Consider the following 18,334-nt stretch of genomic DNA (forward strand, 5'->3'; position numbering starts at 1 on the left):
TCTAATGGAGACACACTGTAACATATATCTAATGGAGACACACTGTAACATATATATAATGGAGACACACTGTAACATATATCTAATGGAGACACACACTGTAATATATATATCTAATGGAGACACACACTGTAATATATATATAATGGAGACACACTGTAATATATATCTAATGGAGACACACACTGTAATATATATCTAATGGAGACACACTGTAATATATATCTAATGGAGACACACACTGTAATATATATCTAATGGAGACACACACTGTAATATATCTAATGGAGACACACTGTAACATATATCGAATGGAGACACACACTGTAATATATATCTAATGGAGACACACACTGTAATATATATCTAATGGAGACACACACTGTAATATATATCTAATGGAGACACACACTGTAATATATATATAATGGAGACACACACAGTAATATATATATAATGGAGACACACACAGTAATATATATATAATGGAGACACACACAGTAATATATATCTAATGGAGACACACACTGTAATATATATCTAATGGAGACACACACTGTAACATATATCGAATGGAGACACACACTGTTATATATATCTAATGGAGACACACACTGTTATATATATCTAATGGAGACACACTGTAATATATATCTAATGGAGACACACACTGGAATATATATCTAATGGAGACACACACTGTAACATATATCTAATGGAGACACACACTGTAATATATATCTAATGGAGACACACACTGTAATATATATCTAATGGAGACACACACTGTAATATATATCTAATGGAGACACACTGTAACATATATCGAATGGAGACACACACTGTAATATATATCTAATGGAGACACACACTGTAATATATATCTAATTAATGGAGACACAGAGTTATTGACAGATACACTGGCATGAATGCCGAGAGGGAAAAAAATGGATTTTCAAAGAACAAGAACATAAGTATGTGTGCATTTAGGTTTGTGTGACACATAAAACACATCCTGAAAGGGTTGTGAGTGTTCCTACCTTCTCTCTCCTCTGACTTGTTTCTCCTTTAGCTCGTGTAAGTTCTGTTGAGTCAGATGTGATACGAGCGGTGAGAACTGTTCTGGTGTGTACCTCATCCTTCACCTGTCTCCTCAGGGTCTCTACAGTCACCTATTAACACAGGTATATAAGGTTGTTATAATATAATACAGGTCACCTATTAACACAGGTATAACAGGTTGTTATAATATAATACGGTCACCTATTAACACAGGTATATCAGGTTGTTATAATATAATACGGTCACCTATTAACACAGGTATATCAGGTTGTTATAATATAATACGGTCACCTATTAACACAGGTATATAAGGTTGTTATAATATAATACAGTCACCTATTAACACAGGTATATAAGGTTGTTATAATATAATAGGGTCACCTATTAACACAGGTATATCAGGTTGTTATAATATAATACAGTCACCTATTAACACAGGTATATCAGGTTGTTATAATATAATACAGTCACCTATTAACACAGGTATATCAGGTTGTTATAATATAATACAGTCACCTATTAACACAGGTATATAAGGTTGTTATAATATAATACAGTCACCTATTAACACAGGTATATAAGGTTGTTATAATATAATACGGTCACCTATTAACACAGGTATAACAGGGTTGTTATAATATAATACGGTCACCTATTAACACAGGTATATAAGGTTGTTATAATATAATACGGTCACCTATTAACACAGGTATATAAGGTTGTTATAATATAATACGGTCACCTATTAACACAGGTATATAAGGTTGTTATAATATAATACAGTCATCTATTAACACAGGTATATAAGGTTGTTATAATATAATACGGTCACCTATTAACACAGGTATAACAGGGTTGTTATAATATAATACGGTCACCTATTAACACAGGTATATAAGGTTGTTATAACATAATACGGTCACCTATTAACACAGGTATATCAGGTTGTTATAATATAATACGGTCACCTATTAACACAGGTATATAAGGTTGTTATAATATAATACAGTCACCTATTAACACAGATATACCAGGTTGTTATAATATAATAGTCACCTATTAACACAGGTATATAAGGTTGTTATAATATAATACAGTCACCTATTAACACAGGTATATAAGGTTGTTATAATATAATACGGTCACCTATTAACACAGGTATAACAGGCTTGTTATAATATAATACGGTCACCTATTAACACAGGTATATCAGGTTGTTATAATATAATACGGTCACCTATTAACACAGGTATATCAGGTTGTTATAATATAATACGGTCACCTATTAACACAGGTATAACAGGCTTGTTATAATATAATACGGTCACCTATTAACACAGGTATATCAGGTTGTTATAATATAATACGGTCACCTATTAACACAGGTATATCAGGTTGTTATAATATAATAAGTCGACCTATTAACACAGGTATATAAGGTTGTTATAATATAATACGGTCACCTATTAACACAGGTATATAAGGTTGTTATAATATAATACGGTCACCTATTAACACAGGTATATCAGGTTGTTATAATATAATACGGTCACCTATTAACACAGGTATATAAGGTTGTTATAATATAATACGGTCACCTATTAAGAAAGGTATAACAGGTTGTTATAATATAATACGGTCACCTATTAACACAGGTATATAAGGTTGTTATGATATAATACGGTCACCTATTAACACAGGTATATAAGGTTGTTATGATATAATACGGTCACCTATTAACACAGGTATATAAGGTTGTTATAATATAATACGGTCACCTATTAACACAGGTATATAAGGTTGTTATAATATAATACGGTCACCTATTAACACAGGTATATAAGGTTGTTATAACATAATACGGTCACCTATTAACACAGGTATATAAGGTTGTTATAATATAATACGGTCACCTATTAACACAGGTATATAAGGTTGTTATGATATAATACGGTCACCTATTAACACAGGTATATAAGGTTGTTATAACATAATACGGTCACCTATTAACACAGGTATATAAGGTTGTTATGATATAATAAGTCGACCTATTAACACAGGTATATAAGGTTGTTATAATATAATACGGTCACCTATTAACACAGGTATAACAGGCTTGTTATAATATAATACGGTCACCTATTAACACAGGTATATAAGGTTGTTATAACATAATAAGGTCACCTATTAACACAGGTATATAAGGTTGTTATGATATAATAAGTCGACCTATTAACACAGGTATATAAGGTTGTTATAATATAATACAGTCACCTATTAACACAGGTATATAAGGTTGTTATAATATAATACGGTCACCTATTAACACAGGTATATAAGGTTGTTATAACATAATACGGTCACCTATTAACACAGGTATATAAGGTTGTTATGATATAATAAGTCGACCTATTAACACAGGTATATAAGGTTGTTATAATATAATACAGTCACCTATTAACACAGGTATATAAGGTTGTTATAATATAATAGGGTCACCTATTAACACAGGTATATAAGGTTGTTATAATATAATACGGTCACCTATTAACACAGGTATATAAGGTTGTTATAATATAATACGGTCACCTATTAACACAGGTATATAAGGTTGTTATAACATAATACGGTCACCTATTAACACAGGTATATAAGGTTGTTATAACATAATACGGTCACCTATTAACACAGGTATATAAGGTTGTTATGATATAATACGGTCACCTATTAACACAGGTATATAAGGTTGTTATGATATAATACGGTCACCTATTAACACAGGTATATAAGGTTGTTATGATATAATACGGTCACCTATTAACACAGGTATATAAGGTTGTTATAATATAATACGGTCACCTATTAACACAGGTATATAAGGTTGTTATAAAATAATACGGTCACCTATTAACACAGGTATATAAGGTTGTTATAACATAATACGGTCACCTATTAACACAGGTATATAAGGTTGTTATAATATAATACGGTCACCTATTAACACAGGTATATAAGGTTGTTATGATATAATACGGTCACCTATTAACACAGGTATATAAGGTTGTTATAACATAATACGGTCACCTATTAACACAGGTATATAAGGTTGTTATGATATAATAAGTCGACCTATTAACACAGGTATATAAGGTTGTTATAATATAATACAGTCACCTATTAACACATGTAAATTATCATTGTTACAATATCTACCAGGACTTCACTGTTAACAACAATTTTCAATATTGATTGCAGATACAAGTGATTCATTGTTTATAAATCTAATCTTCAGTCCTAAATTCTGAAAATATGAAAACAACAACAATTCTTTCAGCTTTAATAAAACGTTCAGTGAAAAAGATGTCATCTGCATACATTTATATGCAAGATAAGAGTGTCTATAATCAACATACCGACATAGACGTACACTATTTCTACTACGGATATTAAAGGACATAGCGATCTACTGGCCTGTTATTGACATTTTGACCCCAAATGACCTTACTAACCTTGAGACTCTCCTCAGACTTGAATGCCTTCTCCTGTTCATTCTGCAGCTGTTCACGGACACTGGAGTTTATATGTTGGACCTTGTGGTACTCTTCCATAGTGACAGTCATCTGCTGTTGAAGTTTCATCCTCTCTTTGTGGATACGAGCCACATTCTTCTCATCAGCCACCTTCTGTCGCTCACTGTAACAAAGACATTCCTATGTAGTGAATTATTTAATCCTATTATCTATTGTTTATATTTGACCTATTATTCGTTTACTGAATCACCCCAAAATTGACAAAAATATCATATCATCCATAACCAAATTGAAAGATGATGACAGACACCCTGCCAGCTGAAAATATTTTTTGTCATGATAAAGTATAAAAATGTTATTAAAAGTGTAGTAGATAGAGCTATCTATAACAGTATTACGGTGTGTCTTCTCACCAATCTTTGATCTAATAGTGTAGTAGATACAGCTATCTATAACAGTATTACGGTGTGTCTTCTCACCAATCTTTGATCTTAATAGTGTAGTATATACAGCTATCTATAACAGTATTACGGTGTGTCTTCTCACCAATCTTTGATCTAATAGTGTAGTAGATACAGCTATCTATAACAGTATTACGGTGTGTCTTCTCACCAATCTTTGATCTTAATAGTGTAGTATATACAGCTTTCTATAACAGTATTACGGTGTGTCTTCTCACCAATCTTTGATCTTAATAGTGTAGTATATACAGCTATCTATAACAGTATTACGGTGTGTCTTCTCACCAATCTTTGATCTTGTCCTGATAATCATGAACTTCCATCTCAGCTTCTTGATTCTTCAGAAGAATTGTTCTCAATTTGGAGTCATGTTGCTTTACTTTGTTCTCAAGTTCCGCAATCTTCAGGTTATTGGAATTTTTCTGAATTTAAGACATACAAGCACTTTAAAATATTACAGATTACTAAAGATTTTAAACACTTTATAAATTATATAACAATAGATTATCAAGCAAGCAGGAATAAAAATGAAATTGAAAAGAGTTTCTCCAAATGACCAAATCAGCCTTATTTTAACAATATATATTATTTACTGTGGTTATGTTCATACCTTTGAATTCATCTCCTGCAGAAGTGATGCATTTTCATTTTCTAGCCTTTCTCGCTCAAACTCTGCTTCTGATATTTTAGACTGCAATTCACTGACCTGTAATGAAAGAGCATTTACTGTATACAAAGAACAGTAACTCTAGTACTGTATACAACGAACATTAACTCTAGTACTGTATACAAAGAACAGTAACTCCAGTACTGTATACAAAGAACAGTATCTCCAGTACTGTATACAAAGTACAGTAACTCTAGTACTGTATACAAAGAACATTAACTCTAGTACTGTATACAAAGAACATTAACTCTAGTACTGTATACAAAGAACAGTAACTCCAGTACTGTATACAAAGAACAGTAACTCCAGTACTGTATACAAAGAACAGTAACTCTAGTACTGTATACAAAGAACATTAACTCTAGTACTGTATACAAAGAACAGTAACTCTAGTACTGTATACAAAGAACATTAACTCTAGTACTGTATACAAAGAACAGTAACTCTAGTACTGTATACAAAGAACATTAACTCCAGCACTGTATACAAAGAACATTAACTCTAGTACTGTATACAAAGAACAGTAACTCTAGTACTGTATACAAAGAACATTAACTCTAGTACTGTATACAAAGAACAGTAACTCCAGTACTGTATACAAAGAACATTAACTCCAGCACTGTATACAAAGAACAGTAACTCTAGTACTGTATACAAAGAACATTAACTCCAGTACTGTATACAAAGAACAGTAACTCTAGTACTGTATACAAAGAACAGTAACTCCAGTACTGTATACAAAGAACATTAACTCTAGTACTGTATACAAAGAACAGTAACTCTAGTACTGTATACAAAGAACAGTAACTCCAGTACTGTATACAAAGAACATTAACTCTAGTACTGTATACAAAGAACATTAACTCCAGTACTGTATACAAAGAACATTAACTCTAGTACTGTATACAAAGAACAGTAACTCCAGTACTGTATACAAAGAACATTAACTCCAGTACTGTATACAAAGAACATTAACTCTAGTACTGTATACAAAGAACATTAACTCCAGTACTGTATACAAAGAACAGTAACTCTAGTACTGTATACAAAGAACAGTAACTCCAGTACTGTATACAAAGAACAGTAACTCTAGTACTGTATACAAAGAACATTAACTCTAGTACTGTATACAAAGAACAGTAACTCTAGTACTGTATACAAAGAACAGTAACTCTAGTACTGTATACAAAGAACATTAACTCCAGTACTGTATACAAAGAACAGTAACTCTAGTACTGTATACAAAGAACAGTAACTCTAGTACTGTATACAAAGAACAGTAACTCTAGTACTGTATACAAAGAACAGTAACTCTAGTACTGTATATAAAGGGCAGTAACTCTAGTACTGTATACAAAGAACAGTAACTCTAGTACTGTATACAAAGAACAGTAACTCTAGTACTGAATACAAACAGTAACTCTAGTACTGTATACAAACAGTAACTCTAGTACTGTATACAAACAGTAACTCTAGTACTGTATACAAAGAACAGTAACTCTAGTACTGTATACAAAGAACAGTAACTCTAGTACTGTATACAAACAGTAACTCTAGTACTGTATACAAAGAACAGTAACGCTAGTACTGTATACAAAGAACATTAACTCCAGTACTGTATACAAAGAACAGTAACTCTAGTACTGTATACAAAGAACAGTAACTCTAGTACTGTATACAAACAGTAACTCTAGTACTGTATACAAAGAACAGTAACGCTAGTACTGTATACAAAGAACATTAACTCCAGTACTGTATACAAAGAACAGTAACTCTAGTACTGTATACAAAGAACAGTAACTCTAGTACTGTATACAAAGAACAGTAACTCTAGTATTGTATACAAAGAACAGTAACTCTAGTACTGTATACAAAGAACAGTAACTCCAGGGCCGTTTTCATTTTTGCGGTCTAAACTGTTGGTCCAGTTGGACCAGTGTTGTCCGTTTATGAAATAATGACGGACCTGGTGATATTGGTTTCAGACGAGCCTTGACAAAGACTTTCAAGGCCTGTATTAACCTTGCCGGGTCCGTCAAGATATATATTTGAAATATTACAATTTAAAAGTGACGAACCGGTTTGTCTGCATAAACGAACAGGCCCTAGTACTGTATACAAAGAACATTAACTCTAGTACTGTATACAAAGAACAGTAACTAAAGTACTGTATACAAAGAACATTAACTCTAGTACTGTATACAAAGAACATTAACTCTAGTACTGTATACAAAGAACAGTAACTAAAGTACTGTATACAAAGAACAGTAACTCCAGTACTGTATACAAAGAACAGTAACTCTAGTACTGTATACAAAGAACAGTAACTCTAGTACTGTATACAAAGAACAGTAACTCTAGTACTGTATACAAAGAACGGTAACTCTAGTACTGTATACAAAGAACAGTAACTCTAGTACTGTATACAAAGAACGGTAACTCTAGTACTGTATACTGTATACAAAGAACGGTAACTCTAGTACTGTATACAAAGAACAGTAACTCTAGTACAGTATACAAAGAACATTAACTCTAGTACTGTATACAAAGAACAGTAACTCTAGTACTGTATACTGTATACAAAGAACATTAACTCTAGTACTGTATACAAAGAACAGTAACTCTAGTACTGTATACAAAGAACATTAACTCTAGTACTGTATACAAAGAACATTAACTCTAGCACTGTATACAAAGAACAGTAACTCTAGTACTGTATACAAAGAACAGTAACTCTAGTACTGTATACAAAGAACAGTAACTCTAGTACTGTATACAAAGAACGGTAACTCTAGTACTGTATACAAAGAACAGTAACTCTAGTACTGTATACAAAGAACGGTAACTCTAGTACTGTATACTGTATACAAAGAACGGTAACTCTAGTACTGTATACAAAGAACAGTAACTCTAGTACTGTATACAAAGAACATTAACTCTAGTACTGTATACAAAGAACAGTAACTCTAGTACTGTATACTGTATACAAAGAACATTAACTCTAGTACTGTATACAAAGAACAGTAACTCTAGTACTGTATACAAAGAACATTAACTCTAGTACTGTATACAAAGAACAGTAACTCTAGTACTACATACAAAGAACAGTAACTCTAGTACTTCATACAAAGAACATTAACTCTAGTACTTCATACAAAGAACATTAACTCTAGCACTGCACACAAGAACAGTAACTCTTTATGGTCAATATTATTTGGTACATTTTACCAGGAATTCATCTAACACAATATACTTTCTAAAATGGATTTCACCAATCTCCTCTTTCTACAAGAACAATGCCTAGACCATCTCACTTTCCAATAAGCTAACCATTCCCCAAATATCTATATACAAACCCATATTTCTTGAATAATTCAAGCTTATATAAACCTCCTCATTTACCAACCTGTCTAACATACACCTCCTCACTTACCAACCTGTCTAACATAAATATCCTCACTTACCAACCTGTCTAAGATAAACCTCCTCACTTACCAACCTGTCTAACATACACCTCCTCACTTACCGACCTGTCTAACATAAACCTCCTCACTTACTAACCTGTCTAACATACACCTCCTCACTTACCGACCTGTCTAACATAAACCTCCTCACTTACCAACCTGTCTAACATACACCTCCTCACTTACCAACCTGTCTAACATAAACCTCCTCACTTACCAACCTGTCTAACATACACTTCCTCACTTACCAACCTTTCTAACATACATCTCCTCACTTACCAACCTGTCTAACATACACCTCCTCACTTACCAACCTGTCTAACATACACCTCCTCACTTACCAACCTGTCTAACATAAACCTCCTCACTTACCAACCTGTCTAACATACACCTCCTCACTTACCAACCTGTCTAACATAAATCTCCTCACTTACCAACCTGTCTAACATAAATCTCCTCACTTACCAACCTGTCTAACATAAACCTCCTCACTTACCAACCTGTCTAACATACACTCCTCACTTACCACCTGTCTAACATAACCTCCTCACTTACCAACCTGTCTAACATACACTTCCTCACTTACCAACCTGTCTAACATACATCTCCTCACTTACCAACCTGTCTAACATAAACCTCCTCACTTACCAAACTGTCTAACATACACCTCCTCACTTACCAACCTCTCTAACATAAATATCCTCACTTACCAACCTGTCTAACATACACTTCCTCACTTACCAACCTGTCTAACATACACCTCCTCACTTACCAACCTGTCTAACATAAACCTCCTCACTTACCAACCTGTCTAACATACATCTCCTCACTTACCAACCTGTCTAACATACACTTCCTCACTTACCAACCTGTCTAACATACACCTCCTCACTTACCAACCTGTCTAACATACACCTCCTCACTTACCAACCTGTCTAACATACACTTCCTCACTTACCAACCTGTCTAACATACACCTCCTCACTTACCAACCTGTCTAACATACACCTCCTCACTTACCAACCTGTCTAACATACATCTCCTCACTTACCAACCTGTCTAACATACACTTCCTCACTTACCAACCTGTCTAACATACACCTCCTCACTTACCAACCTGTCTAACATACACCTCCTCACTTACCAACCTGTCTAACATACATCTCCTCACTTACCAACCTGTCTAACATACACCTCCTCACTTACCAACCTGTCTAACATACATCTCCTCACTTACCAACCTTTCTAACATACATCTCCTCACTTACCAACCTGTCTAACATACACCTCCTCACTTACCAACCTGTCTAACATACATCTCCTCACTTACCAACCTGTGTAACATAAATCTCCTCACTTACCAACCTGTCTAACATAAACCTCCTCACTTACCAACCTGTCTAACATACACCTCCTCACTTACCAACCTGTCTAACATACATCTCCTCACTTACCAACCTGTCTAACATAAATCTCCTCACTTACCAACCTGTCTAACATACACCTCCTCACTTACCAACCTGTCTAACATAACCTCCTCACTTACCAACCTGTCTAACATAAATCTCCTCACTTACCAACCTGTCTAACATACACCTCCTCACTTACCAACCTGTCTAACATACACCTCCTCACTTACCAACCTGTCTAACATACACCTCCTCACTTACCAACCTGTCTAACATACACCTCCTCACTTACCAACCTGTCTAACATACACCTCCTCACTTACCAACCTGTATAACATACACCTCCTCACTTACCAACCTGTCTAACATACACCTCCTCACTTACCAACCTGTCTAACATACACCTCCTCACTTACCAACCTGTCTAACATACACCTCCTCACTTACCAACCTTTATAACATACACCTCCTCACTTACCAACCTGTCTAACATACACCTCCTCACTTACCAAACTGTCTAACATACACCTCCTCACTTACCAACCTGTCTAACATACACCTCCTCACTTACCAACCTTTATAACATACACCTCCTCACTTACCAACCTGTCTAACATAAACCTCCTCACTTACCAACCTTTCTAACATAAACCTCCTCACTTACCAACCTTTCTAACACACACCTCCTCACTTACCAACCTGTCTAACATACACCTCCTCACTTACCAACCTGTCTAACATACACCTCCTCACTTACCAACCTGTCTAACATAAATATCCTCACTTACCAACCTGTCTAATATACACCTCCTCACTTACCAACCTGTCTAACATACATCTCCTCACTTACCAACCTGTCTAACATAAATATCCTCACTTACCAACCTGTCTAACATACACCTCCTCACTTACCAACCTGTCTAACATACATCTCCTCACTTACCAACCTGTCTAACATAAACCTCCTCACTTACCAACCTGTCTAACATAAACCTCCTCACTTACCAACCTGTCTAACATAAATATCCTCACTTACCAACCTGTCTAACATACACCTCCTCACTTACCAACCTGTCTAACATACATCTCCTCACTTACCAACCTGTCTAACATACATCTCCTCACTTACCAACCTGTCTAACATACATCTCCTCACTTACCAACCTGTCTAACATAAATATCCTCACTTACCAACCTGTCTAACATACATCTCCTCACTTACCAACCTGTCTAACATACACCTCCTCACTTACCAACCTGTCTAACATAAACCTCCTCACTTACCAACCTGTCTAACATACACCTCCTCACTTACCAACCTGTCTAACATAAACCTCCTCACTTACCAACCTGTCTAACATAAATATCCTCACTTACCAACCTGTCTAACATACACCTCCTCACTTACCAACCTGTCTAACATACACCTCCTCACTTACCAACCTTTCTAACATAAACCTCCTCACTTACCAACCTTTCTAATATAAACCTCCTCACTTACCAACCTTTCTAACATAAACCTCCTCACTTACCAACCTTTCTAACATAAACCTCCTCACTTACCAACCTGTCTAACATACATCTCCTCACTTACCAACCTTTCTAACATACATCTCCTCACTTACCAACCTGTCTAACATACACCTCTTCAGTGATACATTGAAGGCTGATAGTCTGTTACTTACCTTCCTAGACTGCATCTCCTCAGCAACCTTGGCGTTCTCATACCTGACCTCTAAAACTGTCAGCTCTTGTTCATTATCCTTGAGCTGTTGTTCGGTGTCATTGATTTGATGAGTGTAAGCATTATGGGTCATTTTAGCCTCTGATAGCTCCTCACTGCCAGCAAAGATGGATGTGTATATTATACAGTTAAATACTGTCACCGTTTACAGTTACATCTTTTTCACATATTTCTTGTTAAGCAAAATAAAAAGGGGTGGATTTATCAAAATCAATGAACAAAAATGCACTACAGCTAACGAGTAATTCCAGACAGGTATATGTTATCATCTGGTGTATTGAGGATGAAGCAAATCTGACTTAACTTGTCAGTCATTAAGACAAGTAGCAGTACCACACCACACTGGTCTGTATGGTCTACAAATCGTGGGGACCATGTAATTTCCAAATTCTGACACAGTAAGGTCTTTAGTGATAAATGTTAAAGTTTGCCAAGGGGAGATAACTACCTATTACTAAATATGTTATTTAAATGACTACCTTATTGTGGTCAGTTCATCCTTGACTGTATCCAGTTCTCGTTTGATGTGTGACCGTTCAGTATCAGCTTTCTGCAAAGCTTCGTTGGACTTAGATGCAGTTTTCTCCTGTCGTTGTGTGGTGGTGTCCAGTTCAGTGACAGTCTGAGAAAGATAAATTATTGAACATGAGTGTTATCCAGAAATGGACATACATTACTATTGGATTAGTTTTTTCAATGATATTGTATGTAAGTGCCATAATACAGTATTGGCCATTATTCAGAACCCACATCTAATACAAGAGGCCCAGAGGGCCTGTATCGCTCACCTGGTTTCATGAGATATGAAACAAGAACTATGCTGAAGTATATTTGTCACTGGTATTGCAATGTCAATATATCATCAGCATTTTATATGGGTACATGAACATTGGTTTTATTGTAATTCTCAAAATGTGTATTTAGCCAAGTTGATCCCTTTTGGCCCTGCCCCTCAGCCCCACAGGGGGTCAGCCCAACCATTTGTACAATTTTGAATCCTTACCCCAAGGGGGTGCTACCAGGCAAATGTGAGCAATATCCATTGGTTGGTTTCAGAGGAGAAGTCGTTTTTATCAATATAGCCCGATTTACCTCATTTGGCCCCACCCCAGAGGCCCCAAGGGGGTCAGCGCCATCATTTGTACAATTTTGAATTCCCACCCCATAGTGATGCTACCAAGCAAATATGAGCGATATCCATTGCTTGGTTTCAGAGAAGAAGTCGTTTATATCAATATAGCTAAATTAACCCCTTTTGGCCCCGCCCAGGGGCCCCAGGGGGTCAGCCCAATCATTTGTACAATTTTGAATCCCCACCCCATAGTGATGCTACCAAGCAAATATGAGCGATATCCATTGCTCAGTTTCAGAGAAGAAGTTGTTTATATCAATATAGCTAAATTGACCCCTTTTGGCCCCGCCCAGAGGCCCCCAGGAGGTCAGCCCCTTCATTTGTACAATGTTGAATCCCCACCCCATAGTGATGATACTAAGCAAATATGAGCGATATCCATTGCTTGGTTTCAGAGAGGTTTCAGACCAGGTGAGCTAATAACCTAAGGGTTAATTACAAAGTGTGAGTTCTAAATACACAGAAATGATATGAATGGCTTTAGTGAAACTGACAAGACTTAATGTGTTACACTGGCTAGTGAGATGGTGTGTGGTTGTTACACTGGCTAGTGAGATGGTGTGTGGTTGTTACACTGGCTAGTGAGATGGTGTGTGATTGTTACACTGGCTAGTAAGATGGTATGTGGTTATTACACTGGCTAGTAAGATGGTGTGTGGTTGTTACACTGGCTAGTAAGATGGTGTGTGGTTATTACACTGGCTAGTGAGATGGTGTATGGTTGTTACACTGGCTTGTGAGATGGTGTGTGGCTATTACACTGGCTAGTAAGATGGTGTGTGGTTGTTACACTGGCTAGTGAGATGGTGTGTGGTTGTTACACTGGCTAGAGTGAGATGGTGTGTGGTTGTTACACTGGCTAGTGAGATGGTGTGTGGTTGTTACACTGGCTAGTGAGATGGTGTGTGGTTGTTACACTGGCTAGTGAGATGGTGTGTGGTTGTTACACTGGCTAGTGAGATGGTGTGTTGTTGTTACACTGGCTATAGTGAGATGGTGCATGGTTGTTACACTGGCTAGTGAGATGGCATGTGGTTGTTACACTGGCTAGTGAGATGGTGTGTGGTTGTTACACTGGCTAGTGAGATGGTGTGTGGTTGTTACACTGGCTAGTGAGATGGTGTGTGGTTGTTACACTGGCTAGTGAGATGGTATGTGGTTGTTATACTGGCTAGTGAGATGGTGTGTGGTTGTAACACTGGCTAGTGAGATGGTGTGTGGTTGTTACACTGGCTAGTGAGATGGTGTGTGGTTGTTACACTGGCTATAGTGAGATGGTGCGTGGTTGTTACACTGGCTAGTGAGATGGCATGTGGTTGTTACACTGGCTAGTGAGATGGTGTGTGGTTGTTACACTGGCTAGTGAGATGGATGTTGGTTGTTACACTGGCTAGTGAGATGGTGTGTGGTTGTTACACTGGCTAGTGAGATGGTGTGTGGTTGTTACACTGGCTAGTGAGATGGTGTGTGGTTGTTACACTGGCTAGTGAGATGGTGTGTGGTTGTTACACTGGCTAGTGAGATGGTGTGTGGTTGTTACACTGGCTAGTGAGATGGTGTGTGGTTGTTACACTGGCTAGTGAAATGGTGTGTGGTTGTTACACTGGCTAGTGAGATGGTGTGTGGTTGTTACACTGGCTAGTGAGATGGTGTGTGGTTGTTACACTGGCTAGTGAGATGGTGTGTGGTTGTTACACTGGCTAGTGAGAGAGTGTGTGGTTGTTACACTGGCTAGTGAGATGGTGTGTGGTTGTTACACTAGCTAGTGAGATGGTGTGTGGTTGTTACACTGGCTAGTGAGATGGTGTGTGGTTGTTACACTGGCTAGTGAGATGGTGTGTGGTTGTTACACTGGCTAGTGAGATGGTGTGTGGTTGTTACACTGGCTAGTAAGATGGTGTGTGGTTGTTACACTGGCTAGTAAGATGGTGTGTGGTTGTTACACTGGCTAGTAAGATGGTGTGTGGTTGTTACACTGGCTAGTGAGATGGTGTGTGGTTGTTACACTGGCTAGTGAGATGGTGTGTGGTTGTTACACTGGCTAGTGAGATGGTGTGTGGTTGTTACACTGGCTAGTGAGATGGTGTGTGGTTGTTACACTGGCTAGTGAGATGGTGTGTGGTTGTTACACTGGCTAGTGAGATGGTGTGTGGTTGTTACACTGGCTAGTGAGATGGTGTGTGGTTGTTACACTGGCTAGTGAGATGGTGTGTGGTTGTTACACTGGCTAGTGAGATGGTGTGTGGTTGTTACACTGGCTAGTGAGATGGTGTGTGGTTGTTACACTGGCTAGTGAGATGGTGTGTGGTTGTTACACTGGCTAGTGAGATGGTGTGTGGTTGTTACACTGGCTAGTGAGATGGTGTGTGGTTGTTACACTGGCTAGTGAGATGGTGTGTGGTTGTTACACTGGCTAGTGAGATGGTGTGTGGTTGTTACACTGGCTAGTGAGATGGTGTGTGGTTGTTACACTGGCTAGTGAGATGGTGTGTGGTTGTTACACTGGCTAGTGAGATGGTGTGTGGTTGTTACACTGGCTAGTGAGATGGTGTGTGGTTGTTACACTGGCTAGTGAGATGGTGTGTGGTTGTTACACTGGCTAGTGAGATGGTGTGTGGTTGTTACACTGGCTAGTGAGATGGTGTGTGGTTGTTACACTGGCTAGTGAGATGGTGTGTGGTTGTTACACTGGCTAGTGAGATGGTGTGTGGTTGTTACACTGGCTAGTGAGATGGTGTGTGGTTGTTACACTGGCTAGTGAGATGGTGTGTGGTTGTTACACTGGCTAGTGAGATGGTGTGTGGTTGTTACACTGGCTAGTGAGATGGTGTGTGGTTGTTACACTGGCTAGTGAGATGGTGTGTGGTTGTTACACTGGCTAGTGAGATGGTGTGTGGTTGTTACACTGGCTAGTGAGATGGTGTGTGGTTGTTACACTGGCTAGTGAGATGGTGTGTGGTTGTTACACTGGCTAGTGAGATGGTGTGTGGTTGTTACACTGGCTAGTGAGATGGTGTGTGGTTGTTACACTGGCTAGTGAAGATGGTGTGTGGTTGTTACACTGGCTAGTGAGATGGTGTGTGGTTGTTACACTGGCTAGTGAGATGGTGTGTGGTTGTTACACTGGCTAGTGAGATGGTGTGTGGTTGTTACACTGGCTAGTGAGATGGTGTGTGGTTGTTACACTGGCTAGTGAGATGGTGTGTGGTTGTTACACTGGCTAGTGAGATGGTGTGTGGTTGTTACACTGGCTAGTGAGATGGTGTGTGGTTGTTACACTGGCTAGTGAGATGGTGTGTGGTTGTTACACTGGCTAGTGAGATGGTGTGGGGTTGTTACACTGGCTAGTGAGATGGTGTGTGGTTGTTACACTGGCTAGTGAGATGGTGTGTGGTTGTTACACTGGCTAGTGAGATGGTGTGTGGGGTTGTTACACTAGGCTAGTGAGATGGTGTGTGGTTGTTACACTGGCTTAGTAAGATGTTGTCGTTGTTACACTGCTAGTGGATGGTGTGTGGTTGTTACACTGGCTAGTGAGAGATTGTGTGGTTGTTACGGCTAGTGAGATGGTGTGTGGTTGTTACACTAGCTAGTGAGATGGTGTGTGGTTGTTACACTGGCTAGTAAGATGGTATGTAGTTGTTACACTGGCTAGTGAGATGGTGTGTGGTTGTTACACTGGCTAGTGAGATGGTGTGTGGTTGTTACACTGGCTAGTAAGATGGTGTGTGGTTATTACACTGGCTAGTAAGATGGTGTGTGGTTGTTACACTGGCTAGTGAGATGGTGTGTGGTTGTTACACTGGCTAGTGAGATGGTGTGTGGTTGTTACACTGGCTAGTGAGATGGTGTGTGGTTGTTACACTGGCTAGTGAGATGGTGTGTGGTTGTTACACTGGCCAGTGAGATGGTGTGTGGTTGTTACACTGGCTAGTGAGATGGTGTGTGGTTGTTACACTGGCTAGTGAGATGGTGTGTGGTTGTTACACTGGCTAGTGAGATGGTGTGTGGTTGTTACACTGGCTAGTGAGATGGTGTGTGGTTGTTACACTGGCTAGTGAGATGGTGTGTGGTTGTTACACTGGCTAGTGAGATGGTGTGTGGTTGTTACACTGGCTAGTGAGATGGTGTGTGGTTGTTACACTGGCTAGTGAAATGGTGTGTGGTTGTTACACTAGCTAGTGAGATGGTGTGTGGTTGTTACACTGGTTAGTAAGATGGTATGTCGTTGTTACACTGGCTAGTGAGATGGTGTGTGGTTGTTACACTGGCTAGTGAGAGATTGTGTGGTTGTTACACTGGCTAGTGAGATGGTGTGTGGTTGTTACACTGGCTAGTGAGATGGTGTGTGGTTGTTACACTGGCTAGTGAGATGGTGTGTGGTTGTTACACTGGCTAGTGAGATGGTGTGTGGTTGTTACACTGGCCAGTGAGATGGTGTGTTGTTGTTACACTGGCTAGTAAGATGGTGTGTGATTGTTACACTGGCTTGTGAGATGGTGTGTGGTTGTTACACTGGCTAGTAAGATGGTGTGTGGTTGTTACACTGGCTAGTGAAATGGTGTGTGGTTGTTACACTGGCTAGTGAGATGGTGTGTGGTTGTTACACTGGCTAGTGAAATGGTGTGTGGTTGTTACACTAGCTAGTGAGATGGTGTGTGGTTGTTACACTGGCTAGTAAGATGGTGTGTGGTTGTTACACTGGCTAGTGAGATGGTGTGTGATTGTTACACTGGCTAGTAAGATGGTGTGTCATTGTTACACTGGCTAGTGAGATGGTGTGTGGTTGTTACACTGGCTAGTGAGATGGTGTGGTAATATATTGGCTGCTGTGAGACTGAGGTCCTTCAATTTATTACTAACAG

The 18,334-nt window shown here is 38.2% G+C and overlaps 1 protein-coding gene across 2 annotated transcripts in view; it reads right to left on the reverse strand.

Annotated features, from left to right (window-relative positions):
- Positions 1-18,334, reverse strand: part of LOC117325048 (coiled-coil domain-containing protein 178-like) — a 44,140-nt gene that overhangs the window by 20,803 nt on the left and 5,003 nt on the right. For both annotated transcript variants that reach the window (XM_033880962.1, XM_033880963.1), the window contains exons 9-14: positions 12,817-12,959; positions 12,279-12,432; positions 5,664-5,759; positions 5,339-5,475; positions 4,572-4,755; positions 1,041-1,172 (exon numbers count right to left, since the gene is read on the reverse strand). In XM_033880962.1, coding sequence (XP_033736853.1) covers positions 1,041-1,172; positions 4,572-4,755; positions 5,339-5,475; positions 5,664-5,759; positions 12,279-12,432; positions 12,817-12,959 — 846 coding nt within the window. The remainder of the gene's footprint in view (positions 1-1,040; positions 1,173-4,571; positions 4,756-5,338; positions 5,476-5,663; positions 5,760-12,278; positions 12,433-12,816; positions 12,960-18,334) is intronic.

Source organism: Pecten maximus, chromosome 4, assembly GCF_902652985.1.
Source record: "Pecten maximus chromosome 4, xPecMax1.1, whole genome shotgun sequence".
Taxonomy (NCBI): Eukaryota; Metazoa; Mollusca; class Bivalvia; order Pectinida; family Pectinidae; genus Pecten; species Pecten maximus.